A 17,423-nucleotide genomic window follows, 5' to 3' on the forward strand; every position below is an offset into this window, starting at 1 on the left:
TAGTGGCGATAAAACACAATTTTTTTCAAAAGTTGCACTTTAATACTCAAATATTTTTTTGGGCAATAATAATACTTAATTCTATAATTTTATTACAACCGTTAGTACTTACCGTTAATTGTCTGCCAAGTATCCACGTTGCACATTTTTTATTAGTCTAATTAACAGCGATAATATCCAAAAAAATTCAAAAATTACACTTTAATACTTTTTTTTGCGATAATAACTAAATCACATTTTTGGCGCAACCATTAATACTCACCTGTAAGTGCTTACTACTATAATGAACACCGTCGTGAGAAAATATTAGGGTGAAAACACCATCTGCCTATACAATGAGTGTATTGCACCGATAAGATAAAAAAAACTACCCTACCGGACACGCTACCACTAATTTATTTTTATTCCAATTATGATGTAATAAACATTCAAATAGTTGAAAATTTTAGCATAGGACAAATATATTAGTTCTTGATATCTGTTTTTATTAGCAAACCAGTGGTGTTTCAAATTACACAATGCAAAGACATATGATACAATTTCACTTCTACTTCAAAAAGTGTCCTCTAAATAATTACAACTGGACTTATTCTACCAAACCTTGAAACCCTTACAAACAAATCAATGACCTTCATTTCGTACACAACACATTCTACTCTAAAATATACATATTTAACAAGCCAATTGATCTCTAAATGGACTTATCTCTTCAAAGATGGGAAGTCTCTTAGATCTAAATGGGCCTTTCTCATTCATCAACTGCTCAAGCCCATTGACAAAATCATCATCAAGGCCCAATAGATCTAAAGGTGAAGGTGTGGTTAAATATTTTCTTGACTCGAGATCGATTAGCAATTCTTGGGCCCTTTTTTGTGACTTTGAATCTTCAGAGCCCGGAAGCCTACCTTGTAATATATCTTCTAGAACCAAACTAGCATCGTTATATCGGCCTTGTTTGATTAGGCAAAGGCCCAAATTGCAGGCCTTATTTGAGTCTGGATCAATCATTTGGGCTTTTCTATACACGACTTCAGCCATCATAAAGCTCGACTTTTGCATATAGGCCCAGCCCAAATTCCCCTGCAATAGAAATAAGGGATTTTTTTTCATAATTATGGCTTTTTAGCTATTAATATTTAAAAATATGGTAATTAAACTTTTCTTGGTTTGTATGGACAAATTTAATTAAAGTAAAATCAGATTATGGGAAAAAAATATGGCATAATACTGATTTTTTACAAAAATATGGCATAATAATGATTTTTTGACAAAAATATGGGGAACAAATCTCATAAAAGGGAATACAAGTTTTAAAAAGCCATAAAATAATACTTGTAAAAAAAAAGTCATATTTTTGAAAACTTTATTGAAAAACCCATATAAAATATAATTTAGAGTGAGCTCGCTGGATATATAAGAGGGTGTTTGACCAAAAAAAAATTATGGTTATTTTGCTTAATAATAATAATAATGTTATTTTGATAAAAAAAATTATAAAATAGCTTTTTAAATATTCTTGATACCCCTTACTATTTTATCGAAAATTCTCAACACTAGAGAATTCTACATATTTTATTGGAAATTCCTCATTTCCTATCTTGATTTCAAATATAGATCATTTTGCAAAAATATATATATAAATTTTTTTATTTTTATAAAATAGTCTATTTTTACTAATTATACTTTATGTTATATACAAACTAAAGAGGTGTGCTTCAGATAGGCGAGCCCAAGGCAAATAAAGAAACAAAAATATATATTTTTTAATTTTTATACATAAAATGATATTTTTCTCAAATTTAACTTTTTTTTTTATGTAAAAATTAATATTTTTCTAAAATTTGGGAGCCATTTAAGGTAGAGCCTTAGGTGTGAGCCTAGCCCGTCTATACTCCGATTACACGACCAAACAAACTATAACATAGCATTACTTTCAAATATATATAAAAGTAATTACTTTTAATTGGAATTCTCTAAACATTATGAAGCTACTATTATTAGAATTAATACTAAAAAATTGTTAATTATAAAAACTAATGAATTGTTAATGATATGTATATACAGTTAATAAAATGGTCTCTCGGCAAAATGTCTTATTTTTTAAAGTCATTTTGCACTCTAGTCTAGTTTTAATAATTATTTGTAAGATGATATTTCATAATTTAGAGAGCTAGTCGAAAATTTAGACAGATTGTCGAAAAATTCAAATAACGAGGATGCAAAATGGACTCTAAGACAACTGGTCGAATTTTAGACAGATGTCATTTTGCAAAAAATTATCAAAAGCAGGTCAAATTGCAAATTCACTTCAAGAAAACGTCATGTTCACCAATTTCTCGTAATAAAATGATCGACGAGTATATACGTACCAATAATCTCGTGATTTCTTGCTTAACAGAAACCTGGAATCTCTTGCCATGGGATCGAGCTGTCTTGGTAGGTCTTCCATGGAAGGCCTCGCCTTGATAGATCAACCTCAGCTTTCTCTTCAGCAACTCAATTTGCTCCTCAACTTTCCCACATTTCTACATAGTATTATAAATAACATTAAACACAAAACAATAACAAAGTACGTAGAAATTTGCATGCATGCATGCATGAAAGAAATTGAGTATAATTATGTACGTATTATTAGGTACCTTGAATAGATCTAAGAGAACGTTATCAAGTGAATCCTGGGCTTGTTTGGAGCACAGACCTCTAAATGATTTGACAGCTTGAATGGCCTCTTCGGATCGATTGAGTTGTTTCATCACAACTGCCATGTCTTTTAGGGCACTGTCTACTCGATCTCCTGCGTTTATGGCTGCCCAAAACAACACTACTGCTGCTTCTGGATCCTTTTCGACTAGCTGTGTACCACCATGAACAACAGCTCTCTCTCATTATATGTAATTAATTAACTTAATTAATATACTAATTATATTAAGAGGTGCACCAATTCACCTCTTTTTATTTGCACCTTGTGAACGGTTTTCGATGTGAATTTTTTTTTATGAGTGTGTATGTATATTGGAGTTATTTAGAGAATCCTGCAAATTTTCAGAAAATTCTGAATAATTTACACTATCGAAAATAAGTTTCATCAAACATGTTGTTGTACGAATGTTTGAACATTATTTTCAGTGCTATAAATTATTCGAAAGTTTCTGAAAATTTGAAGGATACTTTAAATAACTATAATATACACGGTCATAAAAAAAATTGCGCTGAAAACTGTTCAGAGGGTGCAAACAAAAAGATATGCATCGGTGCACCTCTTTTTGTGAGTTGCACCAAGATACATTCATACAAGTTCCAATATAAGAAAAAAGTCTATAGTAGGAGCTTCTATTTTCGGCACTTGAAAAAATTACAATATAATTTTTTTTTTATATGCATGACAGTGTACATGATACTATCAAAAATCGATCTCACTAATTTTTGAAAAATTTCAAATAATATAAGGTACCGAAATCAGAATTCAAACAATATATTTTGCACACGTATAAAAGTAATACAATTCAATATTTGAATCCTCACTTTCTAAAAAAGTTGTGTAATAACTATTATAACTACACTATATACACCGATATCTCAATACACAACAACATTTCCCAATCAATATATATCTCTTGTTAAATTTCACATCGAGTAGTGATGTCTCTTTTTTTGTCCTCTTCGGACAGTAATTGAGGAACTTTGGAGGAGACTAGATATATATGAGTGTGGTCCCACCAAAGTTTTCACCAAATGTTCTTACTTGTCATTCTTCGAATACAAAAATTACTTACTTAAAATTCAACTTAATTGGAAAATTTTCGAGTATAATACAAAAATTATCTAGTTGAACTATACTATTGAGTTGTTTCTTTTTTCTTTCCAAAAATAGCAAAATCAAATAAAAATAAATTATAATACATACATTAAGTAATAATTGCTTACTATATTTTCTAATAACATTGAAATTCTATCCCAAATCATACAATAATGTTTTAATTAGTAATGTCGATTAAGATTACAATTTACAACCAATATATATTATGATTAACTTTAAAGCTTAGCAAAATTGGTTTAATATCTTCAACTAATTAGTTTGTCTAAAACAATAGATACTATACCTTACTAATCTGAATGTTGACCATTTGACCTCAAATTCATTAAATATTAATCTGAATATTGAACAAAAGTGGATTTAAGTTCGAAATTATTCATAATGATCGAGAAGAGTACTGAGATTAATACTAAAAATCTTCAAATTTGAAGTGAATTAAGCTCTAATCTGGTCTATTATTCTTGAATCTTATTGATTTGAAGAGAAAGAAATGGTGAAAGATCATGAAGATCCAGAAATGGAGATGAGTCAGATCTTTCCAATTAATATGAAAATTTGGGGATCCAACGATCGAAAATAAAAAAAAAATACCACAATTATATTTATTATCTTTATATCTAAATAAATTATTACAAAAACACATCAAATAAATTTCTTGGACATGAGTCATCAAAATATCCCAGAAACCTAGCTTGTATTTTATGTAATTATTACTTGAATAAGAAGTATTTTACTAGTATATGTATACAATTTCTATAGCTCAATCATTATATGTATATATATATAAATAATTGGCACACAAATTAATAAAGGTGCAGTACTAGATATACTCAATAATAGTTCATATATATACAACAGTAGATTATATATATATTTCTTAAAAAAACCAAATCTAAAACTAATAAATAAATATATATATATATATAAACATATATACCTGAGCATGTTTGGCTCTAACATAAGGAGAATCACCAGAAGGAACCTTGTGAATCACATGATAAAGATCATCTATCTTATTCCCTTTGCCACCATTGTTATTGCTCATCACCATCATCTTCAGATAACTATTTTCTTCCATTAATATCTCTTAATTTCTTTTCTGTGTTAGAAAAAAAAAAGACGAAGAAGAAGAAGAAATATTTAGTTTATAAATGGTACGGACCAGAGAGAGTGGGAAGAAGAAGATGAGGAAGGTAATATATAGACGAAAGCTCTTATGAGGTGGCCAACGAATGTGGACTCTTATGCGACCAAGTTCACTCTCCTTCTGATGAGCTCAACTGCCAATGAACTCATCTCTACACTGTCGGTTCGACACGTGTCCTAATGCCATTCGTCATTTCTACGAACCCTTGTTCATCTTAGCTTATATATATATTAGTCTTCTCCATGATGAACCATGAACTATGATTAATTCATGAAATAATAATATAAATAATGACTCGAGAAATTTAAAATAAATAAATAAAATTGGAAGATTCTTTGGGTCGGAAAGTATTTTCGGCAAATCTTTTTTTATCGAGGTATACATTTTAGTTATTTAGAGCATCCTGTAAAATTTTTTGGAAATTCTGAATAATTTAGAGTACCGAAAATAAGGCTCAAACAGGTTACCTTACACGCGGATAAAAAAAAGTTACGAGTGTAACAAACTATTTGAACTTTATTTTTTACAGTGTAAATTATTCGGAATTTCCCGAAAAAATTGCAGGATGCTCTAAATAACTATAATATACACGGTTATAAAAAAAATTACGCCAAAAATACTTCTCGTGCCAAAAACTATAGGGGTGTAACGGTGTGCCCCTTTTTGGGAGTGCACTGGAGAACTACCTAATATAATTTATGATTATTATTTCCATTACTACTTAAAATTATGTTTTTTTGGAATAATGCTAATAGGAAAATCTCTGGTGCACTCCTAAAATGGGACACACCATGCTCTCCTCTCTAGTTTTTGGTTGGAAAGTATTTTCAGCTCAAATTTTTTTTATGACCGTGTATATTGTAGTTATTTAGAGCGTCCTGTAAATTTTTAGGAAATTCTGAATAATTTACAATGCCAAAAAATAAAATAAAAATAGTTTGTTGCACTCGTGACTGTTTTTCTATGGGCGTGGAAAGTAGTTTATTCGAACATTATTTTAAGCACTGTAAATTATTCATAATTTTCTGAAGCTTTGCAGGATGATCTAAATAACTACAATATATACCAACATATAATAAAAAATTTCGACAAAAATACTCCCTATCCCAAAAACAAAAAAAAAAAATTACCGATATGTCTTTTTTAGGGTGCACTCAAGAACTTCCCAATGCTAATGAAAGACAAAAGTAGACGTACAATGATTTGTGACCGGTTCTAACGTAAGTTACGATAGTGCCCTTTGTTCTCCTGTTTCATAGGCAAGTTGAGTGACCCACTTGCAAACATAATCATGGAAATTAAGTACTATATTAGTTCATTTGCAATGATATTGTTGAATATTGATTAAAATATATACATAATTATATTTATAATTTCAAAGCTAGAAAGTATATCCAGGTTTCTCATTAAATTTGGTAATTATAAAAACTAATTAGCCAACTTTTTTTATTATTATATTTTTTAATTTACAATAAATAAATCACAAAGTTATATGTTATTATTGTTATATTTTGATTGTTTAGAATTTATCTCTTCTATATAATAAATGTGTAGATAATAAAAATTATTGTTTTTAATCGTTTATTTTGTTAACTTTAATGGAATATTATAAATATTTAATGTAATATACTTTTAAAATTAACTTACAAATAGATATTTATCAATTATATTAATATAAATTTAAATATTATAATAATATTTAATATAAGGCTATATATATAATAATTATATTAATATAAATTCAAATTCAAATTTATAAAATATCATTATTATAATAATATATAATATAAGACTAGATATTTAATAACTATATTAATATAAATTTAAATATTATAAAATATTATTATGATAATAATATATAATCCTATTTTTTTACTAATTATATTAATATGAATTCAAATGTTATAAAATATTATTATTAAATATTTAATACAAGACTAGATATTTAATACTTATATCAATATAATTTTAAATATTATAATAATAATATATAATATATAATACATAATCTTAATTTTTATTTAAAAAATTATCATTTATGTTTAAAAAGGTTATCATATTATATATATATATTTTTTAAATCGTAAACGGTGTTTTAGTTTAATTATTCATTTAATATGTTTATGTTATTATTTTATATATAATATTATTTATTTATTTAAAATATTTATATGATAATAATACAAATTTAATAAATATAATTAATAAATTATATAAATAAAACTAAACAAACGTGTATTTCGCCTTGTTTGTATCTAGCATATATAAATATACAGTAATTTTATAATTTGATGTACAAAAAGTAAATATGATTCTATTTATATAAGATTTTTTTTTAATTTGTCTTTGATTAACCATGGATTATATATATTTTTTTCCAATGAATTTTGAAGTTAAATTTTATTTTATATATTAAATTATAAGGTAAGAAATATTGTATAGTGCAAAAGACAGGGTAATAAGATGGACATTTTTGCTGCAAAAGTCTAGTTTAATGGATTAGATTGACAGTATTTTCTATAAATAAGCCTTTTTCTAATAATAATAATAATAATAATAATAATAGGAACTTATGAAAGTTTAACATTGTTTTCTAATATAATATATATATGTAAATTACCTAATAATATCTCGATATGGATAATAATTTCTTGTAATTTTAAATATTCTTAATTATGACTGCATGTGTTTTTAAAAATGTGAGATATATAATAGTAAAAACCCTAGTATATTATTACAGTATATGAAGTAATTTAATCTTCTAGAAGTCTATAATGCTTTTTTATCTTCAAACTAATTAGTTATGGAATTATTTTTTTTTCGCCTAAATATGGAAATTTTCAACTTGAATTCAAATAATACACCGTTAACTTTTATTATTTTAAAATCTATAAAAATATTTATATGTATGTATTTTTTGCTTGAAATTGTGTATGGGTACAATTATATATATATATATGAATGTACCTAGCCTTTAATTGAGGCTCATACACAGGTACTACTAGTGGACAAATCATCTTAGCTTTTTATAAAGATAATTGTAAAAGGGTACTACTAGTGTCCAACACCACAAATATATAGATTGTTATTGGTGCAATTTAATATCGGGTCTTACTTATTTGAATTAATAAGTATTATGAGTTATCGCTAACCAATCATAAAATATCATATTATGTAGTGTTGGACACCTTAAAATGTCAAATAACAACACTCTTTTATAAACATGTACTTTCAAATTTGAATATGTTTCTTTAAAAGCAAGTGAATCAAATAATCGAAAGAAAAAAAAAACTCCTTAATAATAAATTCCACAATTAAACTAATTGGCCAATTTTATCATCGAGATTTTGATAGTTAATTTTTTTATTTTTACGTTACAAAATAATCCATGCATGTTTTTCACGAAAAAACAAAAAGTTAATCTGACGTGTCAAATTATTTGGGATGTGGGGAACATGCAATGAACCTAGACACATAGATAAGATATATTTAGTTTGTGTGTTTGTGATATATTTGATCAGATAATTTATTTTATTTTATTTGTTGTGTTTTTTACTATTCTGCTTGAAAAAAAATCGAAACCAGCTGGGCCACAAGGCAGCCTATTTTGTGTTGATTTTTACGTCCAAGTACTCAAGAGCATCTCCAACCGAATGTAAAAAAAAGTTGATGCAAATTAAGCATATCTTACAAAATAAATATATATATATATGATAATTCTTTTACAGGTTTCACTTTAAGTCCTACCGATAGAACTCTCAGTGTTTACAAACTATGAACAGTTTTCAACACGATTTTTTTTATGGCTGTGTATATTGTAGCTATGTAGAGCATCCTGCAAATTTTCAAAAAATTTCGAATAGTTTACAGTACCGAAAACTAGGTTCAAACATGTTGCACACGCGTGTGACTAATTTTTTTTATGCGCGTGGAAAACAACATGTTTGAACCTAGTTTTCGGTACTGTAAACTATTCGGAATTTTTTGAAAATTTGCAGGATGCTCTAAATAGTTACAATATACACGGTCATAAAAAAAAAATCGCGCCGAAAACTGTTCACGGGTCGAGAAACACTGAAAGCCCTACCGGTAGGGCTTAAAGTGAAGCCCCTATAGAAAAATTGTCCTATATATATAACTTTAATATTATTTTAAAAAGTGTATTAAATTTGGCACATGCTAAACTTTATGTCAAATTTGGCACAAATATAGCACGAGTTAAATTAGCACATCAATAAATATTAATTTTTTATTAACTATGTTATCGCTAATTATTATAATTTAGTAGTTGACAATTAATTGTTAACCATATATCTTTTTTTAAATGACTAATTTCTTGGAGTACATAAAAAAAATTAATTTTTGTAAATTATCAATAAATATTAAATAAATTATTGACTTTTTGTGTTAGTCTGGATCTTTTGCATTGAAGTTCAATTACAAATAAAACATTAACTCATTTTTTGTGCTAAATTTGATATATTTTACATCTTACATTAGAGATGATCTAGTACCATCTCCAATGGATGGTGTATAATTTGTGCCAAATTTAGCCCAAATTATATATTAATGATATATTTGGCCCTACTCTATTCAATGTGCAAACTAGCTAAAAAAAGTCAATATAAATATTAGTGTTTATTGAAAATATACAAAAATAATTAGTTTTTTTATTAAAAGATAAATTAAAAAAATAATAATTTGTATTAATGAGTGGCAAATAAGTAATTAAAAATGATATTTATTGTGGACAAAATTTGACCTATGTTATATTTTGTGTCAAATTTGACACAGTTTTTAGCATTTGTCAAATATTTTAGACCATCAATTTTATGAAAACGGTAAAAAATGATTATACATCACTTTTATAGCACTCCGCCGAGAGTGATAATTACTAACATATTTAAAGAAATTGGACCCCATACATTGGATGTATTTGGCTACAAATCGTGTCAATATACATCAAAATGACAAGTTCTCATTTCAATAAACTGCATATGATGTAGTATATGTACAATATTATTGAGAATACTAGTAGGATTTTTTCTTGATAAAAATAGAAGAAAAAAATGCTTATATAAATATATATATATAATTTTTTGTAAAATGGTATACAGAAAAGTTGTTGAGATAGGATGTGTTTGAAAAGAATTATCAAACTAAATTATTGTACAAAATTACTATTAAAAAGAGATTATTTTGTTGAGCACCCACTTGTTTGTCGTTTTCAGGTTATATCTAACTGTTATAATCAACCATATAAATATTATTGTTGATTAAGAATGTAAAAGGTGTCACTTTTATAAATGCAAATTAATGACTTATTAATTTTACATGAATATTTATTTATTTGATATTTAAATTTATATTTATTGTTAAAATAATATAACGTTTTGATTAAATGAAAATGTGATAAATTAAGAGGTGTGACAAAATTATACTTTGTCAAAATGTAACATTTATTTAAAGAGTGCAAATTTGGTTACAAATTTGTAACTCCTAAAAAAATCATCAATTAATGTGTAAAATAAGAGTTACACATCTCTAATTTTGAATTTCATGAGTTATTGTGTTTAATAGCTGTAGAGATGTGATTTTGACTACCATTAAGTGAATGAAAGTTACAAAATCAAAATTGATTGAATTGAGATATTTTTTTGTTGATAAAAATGCAAAATTGAGAGGCTACTCAGTAACCCCAGGCCACAGTCTTGAGTGTTCCAGGCTGTGGCCAAGGACGTTAAAAGTATTCCATTTAATTTTGTTGTTAGATAGTAATAGGGAAGACTAACAGTACAATTAAAAGTTAAACATGAATATTTTTGCAGTAATAAAAATAATTTAAGTACTTAAATCTAGCATTTTGAATAATTCTATACTTTTCCCCAAATATGGTTAAATTTTTCTTATTAATCCAATTTCAACCATAAACTTATTTTAATGTTTCACTGAAGTCAAGAAAAATGGGAACAAACATGGAAACGACAATGTCTTACACAAGCAGGTGATAATATGTCACAGAATCATGTCAGCCATAAAAATGTAAAAGCATTGTATAAACGACAAAATATATAAATAAATCAATATAAATATAAAATGATACACGAACAACGTTACTATAAAGTGGAATAATTTTTTAATATCAACTAAAAAAATAAGTTCTTCTTTGGTGAGATTTTTCTTAAGGCTTTATTCTCAGATAAATAAAAAACATATATGTCTTAAAATTTATATATCTTTTAAAAATCTCGTGTTTGGCATTTAAATAAAAATGCCATATTTATTAAATTTGCAAATAAAATAAAAATGGTGATATAGCAATTGGCATTTAAATAAGGGATTTAAAAAAAAATACTATTTTTTACAAATTTAGAAAGTTTTTATAAAAATCGTAATAGATATACAGTTCTCCTATATTCTATTATTTATCCATGTATTATTTATTTATTTAGGGGGTGCTACGTTAACATTTTTTTAAGGAATAATAATATAAATTCTATTATTTATCTATGTATTTAATTTTTCACTTTCCATTTTTTTAATTATATAACATATTTTTAATCTTATGAATTTTAAAAATAAAAATATACGAAGTGAACTCAATATATTATATAGATTCAAATATACTGTCATCCAAAAGTTGCTTAAAATTTAGAAAGGCATTTTACTTTAAAAAAAAAAAAAAAAAAAGGTGTAAAGTAATAATCTATATGTCTTCCTTGAAAACTTGGTTGCAAATGAGTACTTTTTAAAAAAAAAATGAAGTTTATATAATTCTTGTAATGCAAATATGAGTTCTTGAAACTAAAAACTAGTCCTTTTTTCTTGTAAAAAGAGTGTCATATTACTTTATGGCTTTTTTACTTGTTTTCAATAATAACAAATAATTAAATTGTATACTTGCAATTGGAAGCAATTGAATACGCGAGAGGAATACTTAAATGACAATTAGTAGAATAAACAATTTGTTTGTTCCCAGAACTATGACCAATTCATATTGTGTTCCCGAATGATTTACGATAATAAAAAAATTTCCCGAACTATACACATTACTCAAACGCGGAACTTTTGTTAGATTTCACCACAAATGGCTAGCGGAATAATGATGTGACAATGCCATATATAGAATAATTAGTAATTTTATCCTTCGAATTTTGACTGCTACAAAATCGTGCCCATAAAATATAATTCTTTTTATTAAACAAATAATTAAAACCTTAAGAAAATTAAAAATCATTTTAAATTAATAGTAATTGTCATATCTGAGATTTTATTTTTCACAATTATATATTTCATTTTTAGTGAATAAATTTGTGATTGTTGAAGACACCCATTTGCTCAATTTTACATTATTTATAATATGGGTTTACATTTAATGAACTTAAAATGTGTTTATAATTTGAAAATTATAAACATATTTTAGTAACTCAATGTAAAAATCGAGTTGCGAAAATTCAACTCTAATCCGTCTAATTAAGAAGAAAAAAAAAGTTTAACCTGTCTAATGTTTTATGTAATTTGGTCGGATTAACCTGCTCAAACCAATCTTAAGTTTTTTTTTTTGAAAAAAAATGTTCAAATAATTAGATTCAACAATATACATCTTTTAAACTTAGATATATTATTCTAAATTGAAATTTTAAAACATTATTCTAAATTGATTGTTAAAAATCTAAAAACAATATGTAATTATTAAGCCGTTTGAACTTTTCTCAAGTTTATTTGGGTTTTTCAAGTGTGGTTAGTACAATTTGCAAAAACTTTTGCATAGCACTTATATTTTCCTGCCCAAAAAATATAATAATTGCAAGTACTAGCTTAAGGACTTGGTGGCACAAGAGCCGTACCCTTTGAGCTACCACCATAAATTTACCATCCACATATTTTACTTTATAATCTTTAAAATAGGACCTATTGACAACTAAAAGGGCTCCATATTTTGCATTTTCAATTCTCTGAAAAATAGTGATCACAGATATCTAGGTAAACAAGGAAATAACATGGCTGTGTTATATTTTAATAGTATAAAAGAGGCTGCTTTTCAAGGAATAAAGATATGTGATAAACAAACAAAAAAATCTAAATACAAATATTGGCGGGAATATAGTTGGAACGAATTAACAGCTTAAACCAACTACTTTTTGCACTTGACTAAAACAACCTTTGCCCCACATTTCATATAAACGCAAGAGGGAAACTGAAAATAGAAACTGCTTTCGAAAGCTCACATTTCACGCCTATTAAAAACAGTAACCTGATAAAAATTCACCCCCACGGACCACAGGCAAGCATTTAGCTAAAGCAAAATAACAGCATACTGTCAACCGATTACACCTGGTTGCCACCGCCACCGCCACTGCCCCCGCCACCGCCCCCCCTTGAGCGGCCACCCATCCGTCCTCGGCCACGGCCATACCCTCTTCCCCCTCCACCTCCACCCCTTCCTCTTTCATATCCTGTACCCTTTTCGTAACCTGCACCTCTTTCGTATCCTGTACTTCTTTCATATCCTGCACCTCTTTCATATCCAGAACCTGTACCCCTCTCATATCCAGAACCTGTACCTCTTTCATATGTACCTGTACCTATAAGATAAGGAGTTGATTCAAGATTTTAGTTTTATTGAACAAGCATATTTGGATAATTATACTTGCCGAGAAGAAACTAAGGTCATTTTAATTGACGCAATGAAAAGAATAGTAATGGAAATTAAGTAAAGAGATTGAAATGATATTAAAAGTTATATTATCCACCACCAATCCCATTTATGAAGTCATCAAAACTTTTGTTATGGGCAAGTGAAAACATGAAAATGAGTTCCTTCCTAGGCTTATTACTTTATTAGTATTCAATGTAAACAGCCAAACACAATTCTTCGTTTGCAGAGCATCGATGAATGAAACAGATTGCATGAATAATAACAGTTATGGAAACCACTTACCACGATAACCCCAATTCCTACCTCGTCCACCACCTCTACCCCGATTTGAATATCCACCATTGTCTAGTGGAAGCAAGTGCACGTCAAAAAACAGATAAAGTTTGAAAGGAAATCTTTCGATCATTAAACCACAATAAAACAAATTTGAGCCCTCAAGATATTCAAGAATGTATTACCTTGGTAGTTTCCATAACCTCCTTGATAATTTCCATATCCACCACCTTGATAATTTCCACCATACCCACCCTGATAGTTTCCACCATACCCGCCCCTATTCCAACCCCTCCCTCGTCCTCTACCACGGCCCCGCCCTCGGTTATATGATTCTAAAAGCAAAGCAAGAAACATATAGGATTCAGAATATTTACAACTTTAAAAGCATGTTGCTATGAGAAAAAACAAGCTATTTGCATCACCTTCATTTCCAGCATTATATTGAACACGAGGTTGCTTAGGTTGTTGCAATTGCTGCTGATAGTTGGGCTGTGGTTTAGATTGATCCACTTGGTAAGGCTCTTGGTAGCTGCACAAACCGTTAATTTAACAGTCAGACCTCGATGGCATTCAACTTATGAGTTCAAAAGCACCCCAAAAAAAAAACAAATAAACAAAGATTATCATTTATCAAGCTGTAAAAATACCCAGGAGAGGATTTGTCAAGCTCCTTAGTAGATAGAGTAATTGAAATCATCGAGACATGACGAGTCATCTCCACACTGCATCAGAATTTAACATTTTAGTATACATAAAATGAACAGAACAAACCAGCAAAATATGTCCCATCATTCGTGCGTATACAAAAATAAACACAGCACACAGAAGCAGGTCACGGCAATTTTTTTTTCTTCACATAATTACATATTACATTAAAGATGGAAACACTATAAAACCAAACTTACGGCACAAGACCCTCTTCAATAGGTTCCCATACATCAGTTATGCTCACTGAGCTGATAGCAGTGTCTTGATGCAACCTTGGGATTCTGCTCTGTTTTTTAGAAACAAATTACATATTAGTTTTGTATCAGAGAGAGAAGCCGAAAAGTTCATCTTGCGAGATTATACCGACCTTTATAATCTCTGAAATGGCAACCGTCTTGCTGATTGCCTGTCCCATCGCTTTCAGTACAATCTCTTTTACTCGTTTCTCCTAAATACAATAGGAAACAAAACACAGTTTGAATAATTACAGCCAGAATTTTCAGGCCAAACAACATCCCGGCGTAATAAACACTAATCAGACCCAACACCATAAGATAAACATGCAACTAGGCAAACAAGGCGTGAGAAGCAGTGTGAAATTACAAGCATAAAATTTTGCCCAACAATGGCATCTAGAAGCTTTGTAAGAGGCAAGGCCATACAAGAAAAAACCCATAGAAAACAGAGACCTTCCCCAACTCGACAAACAGAGAAGAATAAAAGAATCAACCAAGCAATAATTTTCTTCTTCTTTTGGCTCCCATTTGAAGCTTAATACTACCTATCAAATTTATTAATATGCAATCAGAGAATCAAACATAAAGTTAAACAGGAAATTAGAGACCCTTTATCCGAAAAAACAAAACCCAGAAACCAAAACTTCCTTCGATGGTAAGTAATAAAATTCATTTTCAAAAATCCACAAAAATATTTAAATAAACACACACCAAGACATAATGTCTATTAAAAAAAAATCATTGAAATATATGTTCAGCACTGTGTTCAAAAGCACAATAATCTATATAATCTGATATAGAACTCATCAAAAAACAATGATACAAACAATCCTTCGAAAAAAAATTACTCTGTTGCATGTGTAGAGGGGAAAAGAAAAGTACCTGGAGAAGAGTGGTCGCATAGCTGATATAGTTTCTGATAACACCCTGAGTTGTGATTCGGATTTCGTTCTCATTGATTGGCGATTCGGGCTTGGGCTTCTCAACCCTCTGATACCTATCCATGCTTCTATCGATTCGGAGATTTTTTTTGTTTCAGTGATTTTCTTTTTTGTCCTTCCTCTGGAGAAAACCCTAAAACCCTAGCAGAAGAAAACGAGAGAGGAGCGCGTGAGTGAAATTGACTTAAGCCTCACCTCAGTCCTCAACAGTGGCTCATTCTTATTATATAATCGAACCCCGATTTGTTACGGGTTTTCTGCGTTACCGCTCAAGCTATAGCGCGTGTTTTCACGAACGGTCAAGATTGGCTCGCAACGTGTCACGGACTAATTTTTTCTAAGCCTTTTTTTTTATAAAAGCAATAAAAAGTTATTTTAATTTTGGAGTTTTTTTTTTTTGTCAGGAATTTTGGAATTTTTTCAAAAGGGGAAACTTATAATTTTTTATTATTTATATCATATATTATACCTAATAATACTTACTAATTATTATATGTGCACTTAATTGCCCCTCCCATTAACACCATTCTCTCTGCCCCTCTCTCATTCTCTTCCATAGTAACACCACCACAACCACTTCCTCAAGGCGTTAGAACACCACCACTCCACGCTGCCACTGCTATTAATTAATTTTGTAAATTATTTACAAAATAGTATCAATATATCAATGTCTAATGTTGTCATCATTGGACAAGTAGTTGTCATTAGAGAAGTAATTAGGTCTTTCGGGAGCGAATGAAGTCTTGTGGAACTCGCCTAGAGCTACCTGAAGCGTAGACTTCTCCCAGCGTATTATGATCCATTTCCAGGTGTGGATGTCATCAAGTTAAGCCATGTCCCGAGGACATCCGTTATGGTCCTCCCATCTTTTTGGTCAGTTAGTCGTCCAGGTCTAGGAGTTTGTCCTCGGGACTTTGAGGGAGCGACATATGTCAATCGTAGTAGCTTAGTACCGCAAGCGGCCATCTGATAGATTTTTGTGCATCGAGTAGTGGTGTCGAGTTCGTACACTAAACGATTGGCATGTCCCAATGCGCTGTCTAACATGAGAAACGTCCAACTATATTTTGACAGTCTCTTTGACTTCCAATGAAATCAAGGGGCGTGTCTCTAATTAAGTAATGGGCTGCAACCTACGAATTGGGCCTCGTGCGATACGCCTAGGCCCACCACCTTAATTAGTGCATCTGGAGGTATTAATTAGCATTAAACTCCCAAATGACTGGGAATATTTGTAATATATTCTCATTAAGGGAATTAATTATCCGCAACCACTATAAATAGGGTTCGAACTTCCATTGTAAATGACTTTTGGCCTTTAGACATTTGATCTCTCTTTTGTACTCAAAGGAATATATACGCTACCTAAGAAACCTCTATTAGAGCTGGTCATCTCAAGCTTCAAGAACACTAATGTTAAAGTCTCGTGGATTGTGATTGTTTTATAATATGAACCACGTAAAACTCGTGTCTCTTTCTTGCATTTCTTTAAATTCTTATTTATTTAGTTGAAAGCGAAAAATACAGTCAACACCTTAAAAATATAAAGTATAATTATTTTATTTAGGTTTTAGTTTATTTTAAATTCAAGTTTTGATAATCAATTTTATAAATTATATTTTAAAAAATAAATATAGTAATT

General features: G+C 29.0%; 2 protein-coding genes across 2 annotated transcripts; both read right to left on the bottom strand.

Moving 5' to 3' along the window:
• Positions 1-464: 464 nt before the first annotated feature.
• LOC133783327 (protein SULFUR DEFICIENCY-INDUCED 1) lies at positions 465-4,992 on the bottom strand. Its single transcript, XM_062222936.1, has 4 exons — positions 4,752-4,992; positions 2,640-2,852; positions 2,370-2,525; positions 465-1,080 (listed from the first exon to the last, which is right to left on the bottom strand). The coding sequence occupies exons 1-4, from the start codon at positions 4,890-4,892 to the stop codon at positions 673-675; spliced, it is 918 nt and encodes a 305-aa protein (XP_062078920.1). The 5' UTR covers positions 4,893-4,992; the 3' UTR covers positions 465-672.
• Positions 4,993-12,945: 7,953 nt separating this feature from the next.
• On the bottom strand, positions 12,946-15,989 carry LOC133783334 (uncharacterized). The gene is made up of 8 exons (XM_062222948.1): positions 15,723-15,989; positions 14,972-15,052; positions 14,802-14,890; positions 14,544-14,618; positions 14,319-14,425; positions 14,079-14,228; positions 13,903-13,965; positions 12,946-13,546 (listed from the first exon to the last, which is right to left on the bottom strand). The coding sequence occupies exons 1-8, from the start codon at positions 15,843-15,845 to the stop codon at positions 13,290-13,292; spliced, it is 945 nt and encodes a 314-aa protein (XP_062078932.1). The 5' UTR covers positions 15,846-15,989; the 3' UTR covers positions 12,946-13,289.
• Positions 15,990-17,423: the final 1,434 nt, after the last annotated feature.

Source organism: Humulus lupulus, chromosome 1 (genome assembly GCF_963169125.1).
Source record: "Humulus lupulus chromosome 1, drHumLupu1.1, whole genome shotgun sequence".
Taxonomy (NCBI): domain Eukaryota; kingdom Viridiplantae; phylum Streptophyta; class Magnoliopsida; order Rosales; family Cannabaceae; genus Humulus; species Humulus lupulus.

Coding starts and splice junctions, on each gene's coding strand:
- LOC133783327 (XM_062222936.1), bottom strand. CDS start 4,892: ATGGAAGAAAATAGTTATCTGAAGATGATGGTGATGAGCAATAACAAT. Junction 2,526..2,639: donor TTCTCTTAGATCTATTCAAG/GTACCTAATAAT, acceptor AATACTATGTAG/AAATGTGGGAAAGTTGAGGA. Junction 1,081..2,369: donor AAGAAATCACGAGATTATTG/GTACGTATATAC, acceptor TTTCTATTGCAG/GGGAATTTGGGCTGGGCCTA.
- LOC133783334 (XM_062222948.1), bottom strand. CDS start 15,845: ATGGATAGGTATCAGAGGGTTGAGAAGCCCAAGCCCGAATCGCCAATC. Junction 15,053..15,722: donor ATGCGACCACTCTTCTCCAG/GTACTTTTCTTT, acceptor TATTGTATTTAG/GAGAAACGAGTAAAAGAGAT. Junction 14,619..14,801: donor ATTGAAGAGGGTCTTGTGCC/GTAAGTTTGGTT, acceptor ATTCTGATGCAG/TGTGGAGATGACTCGTCATG.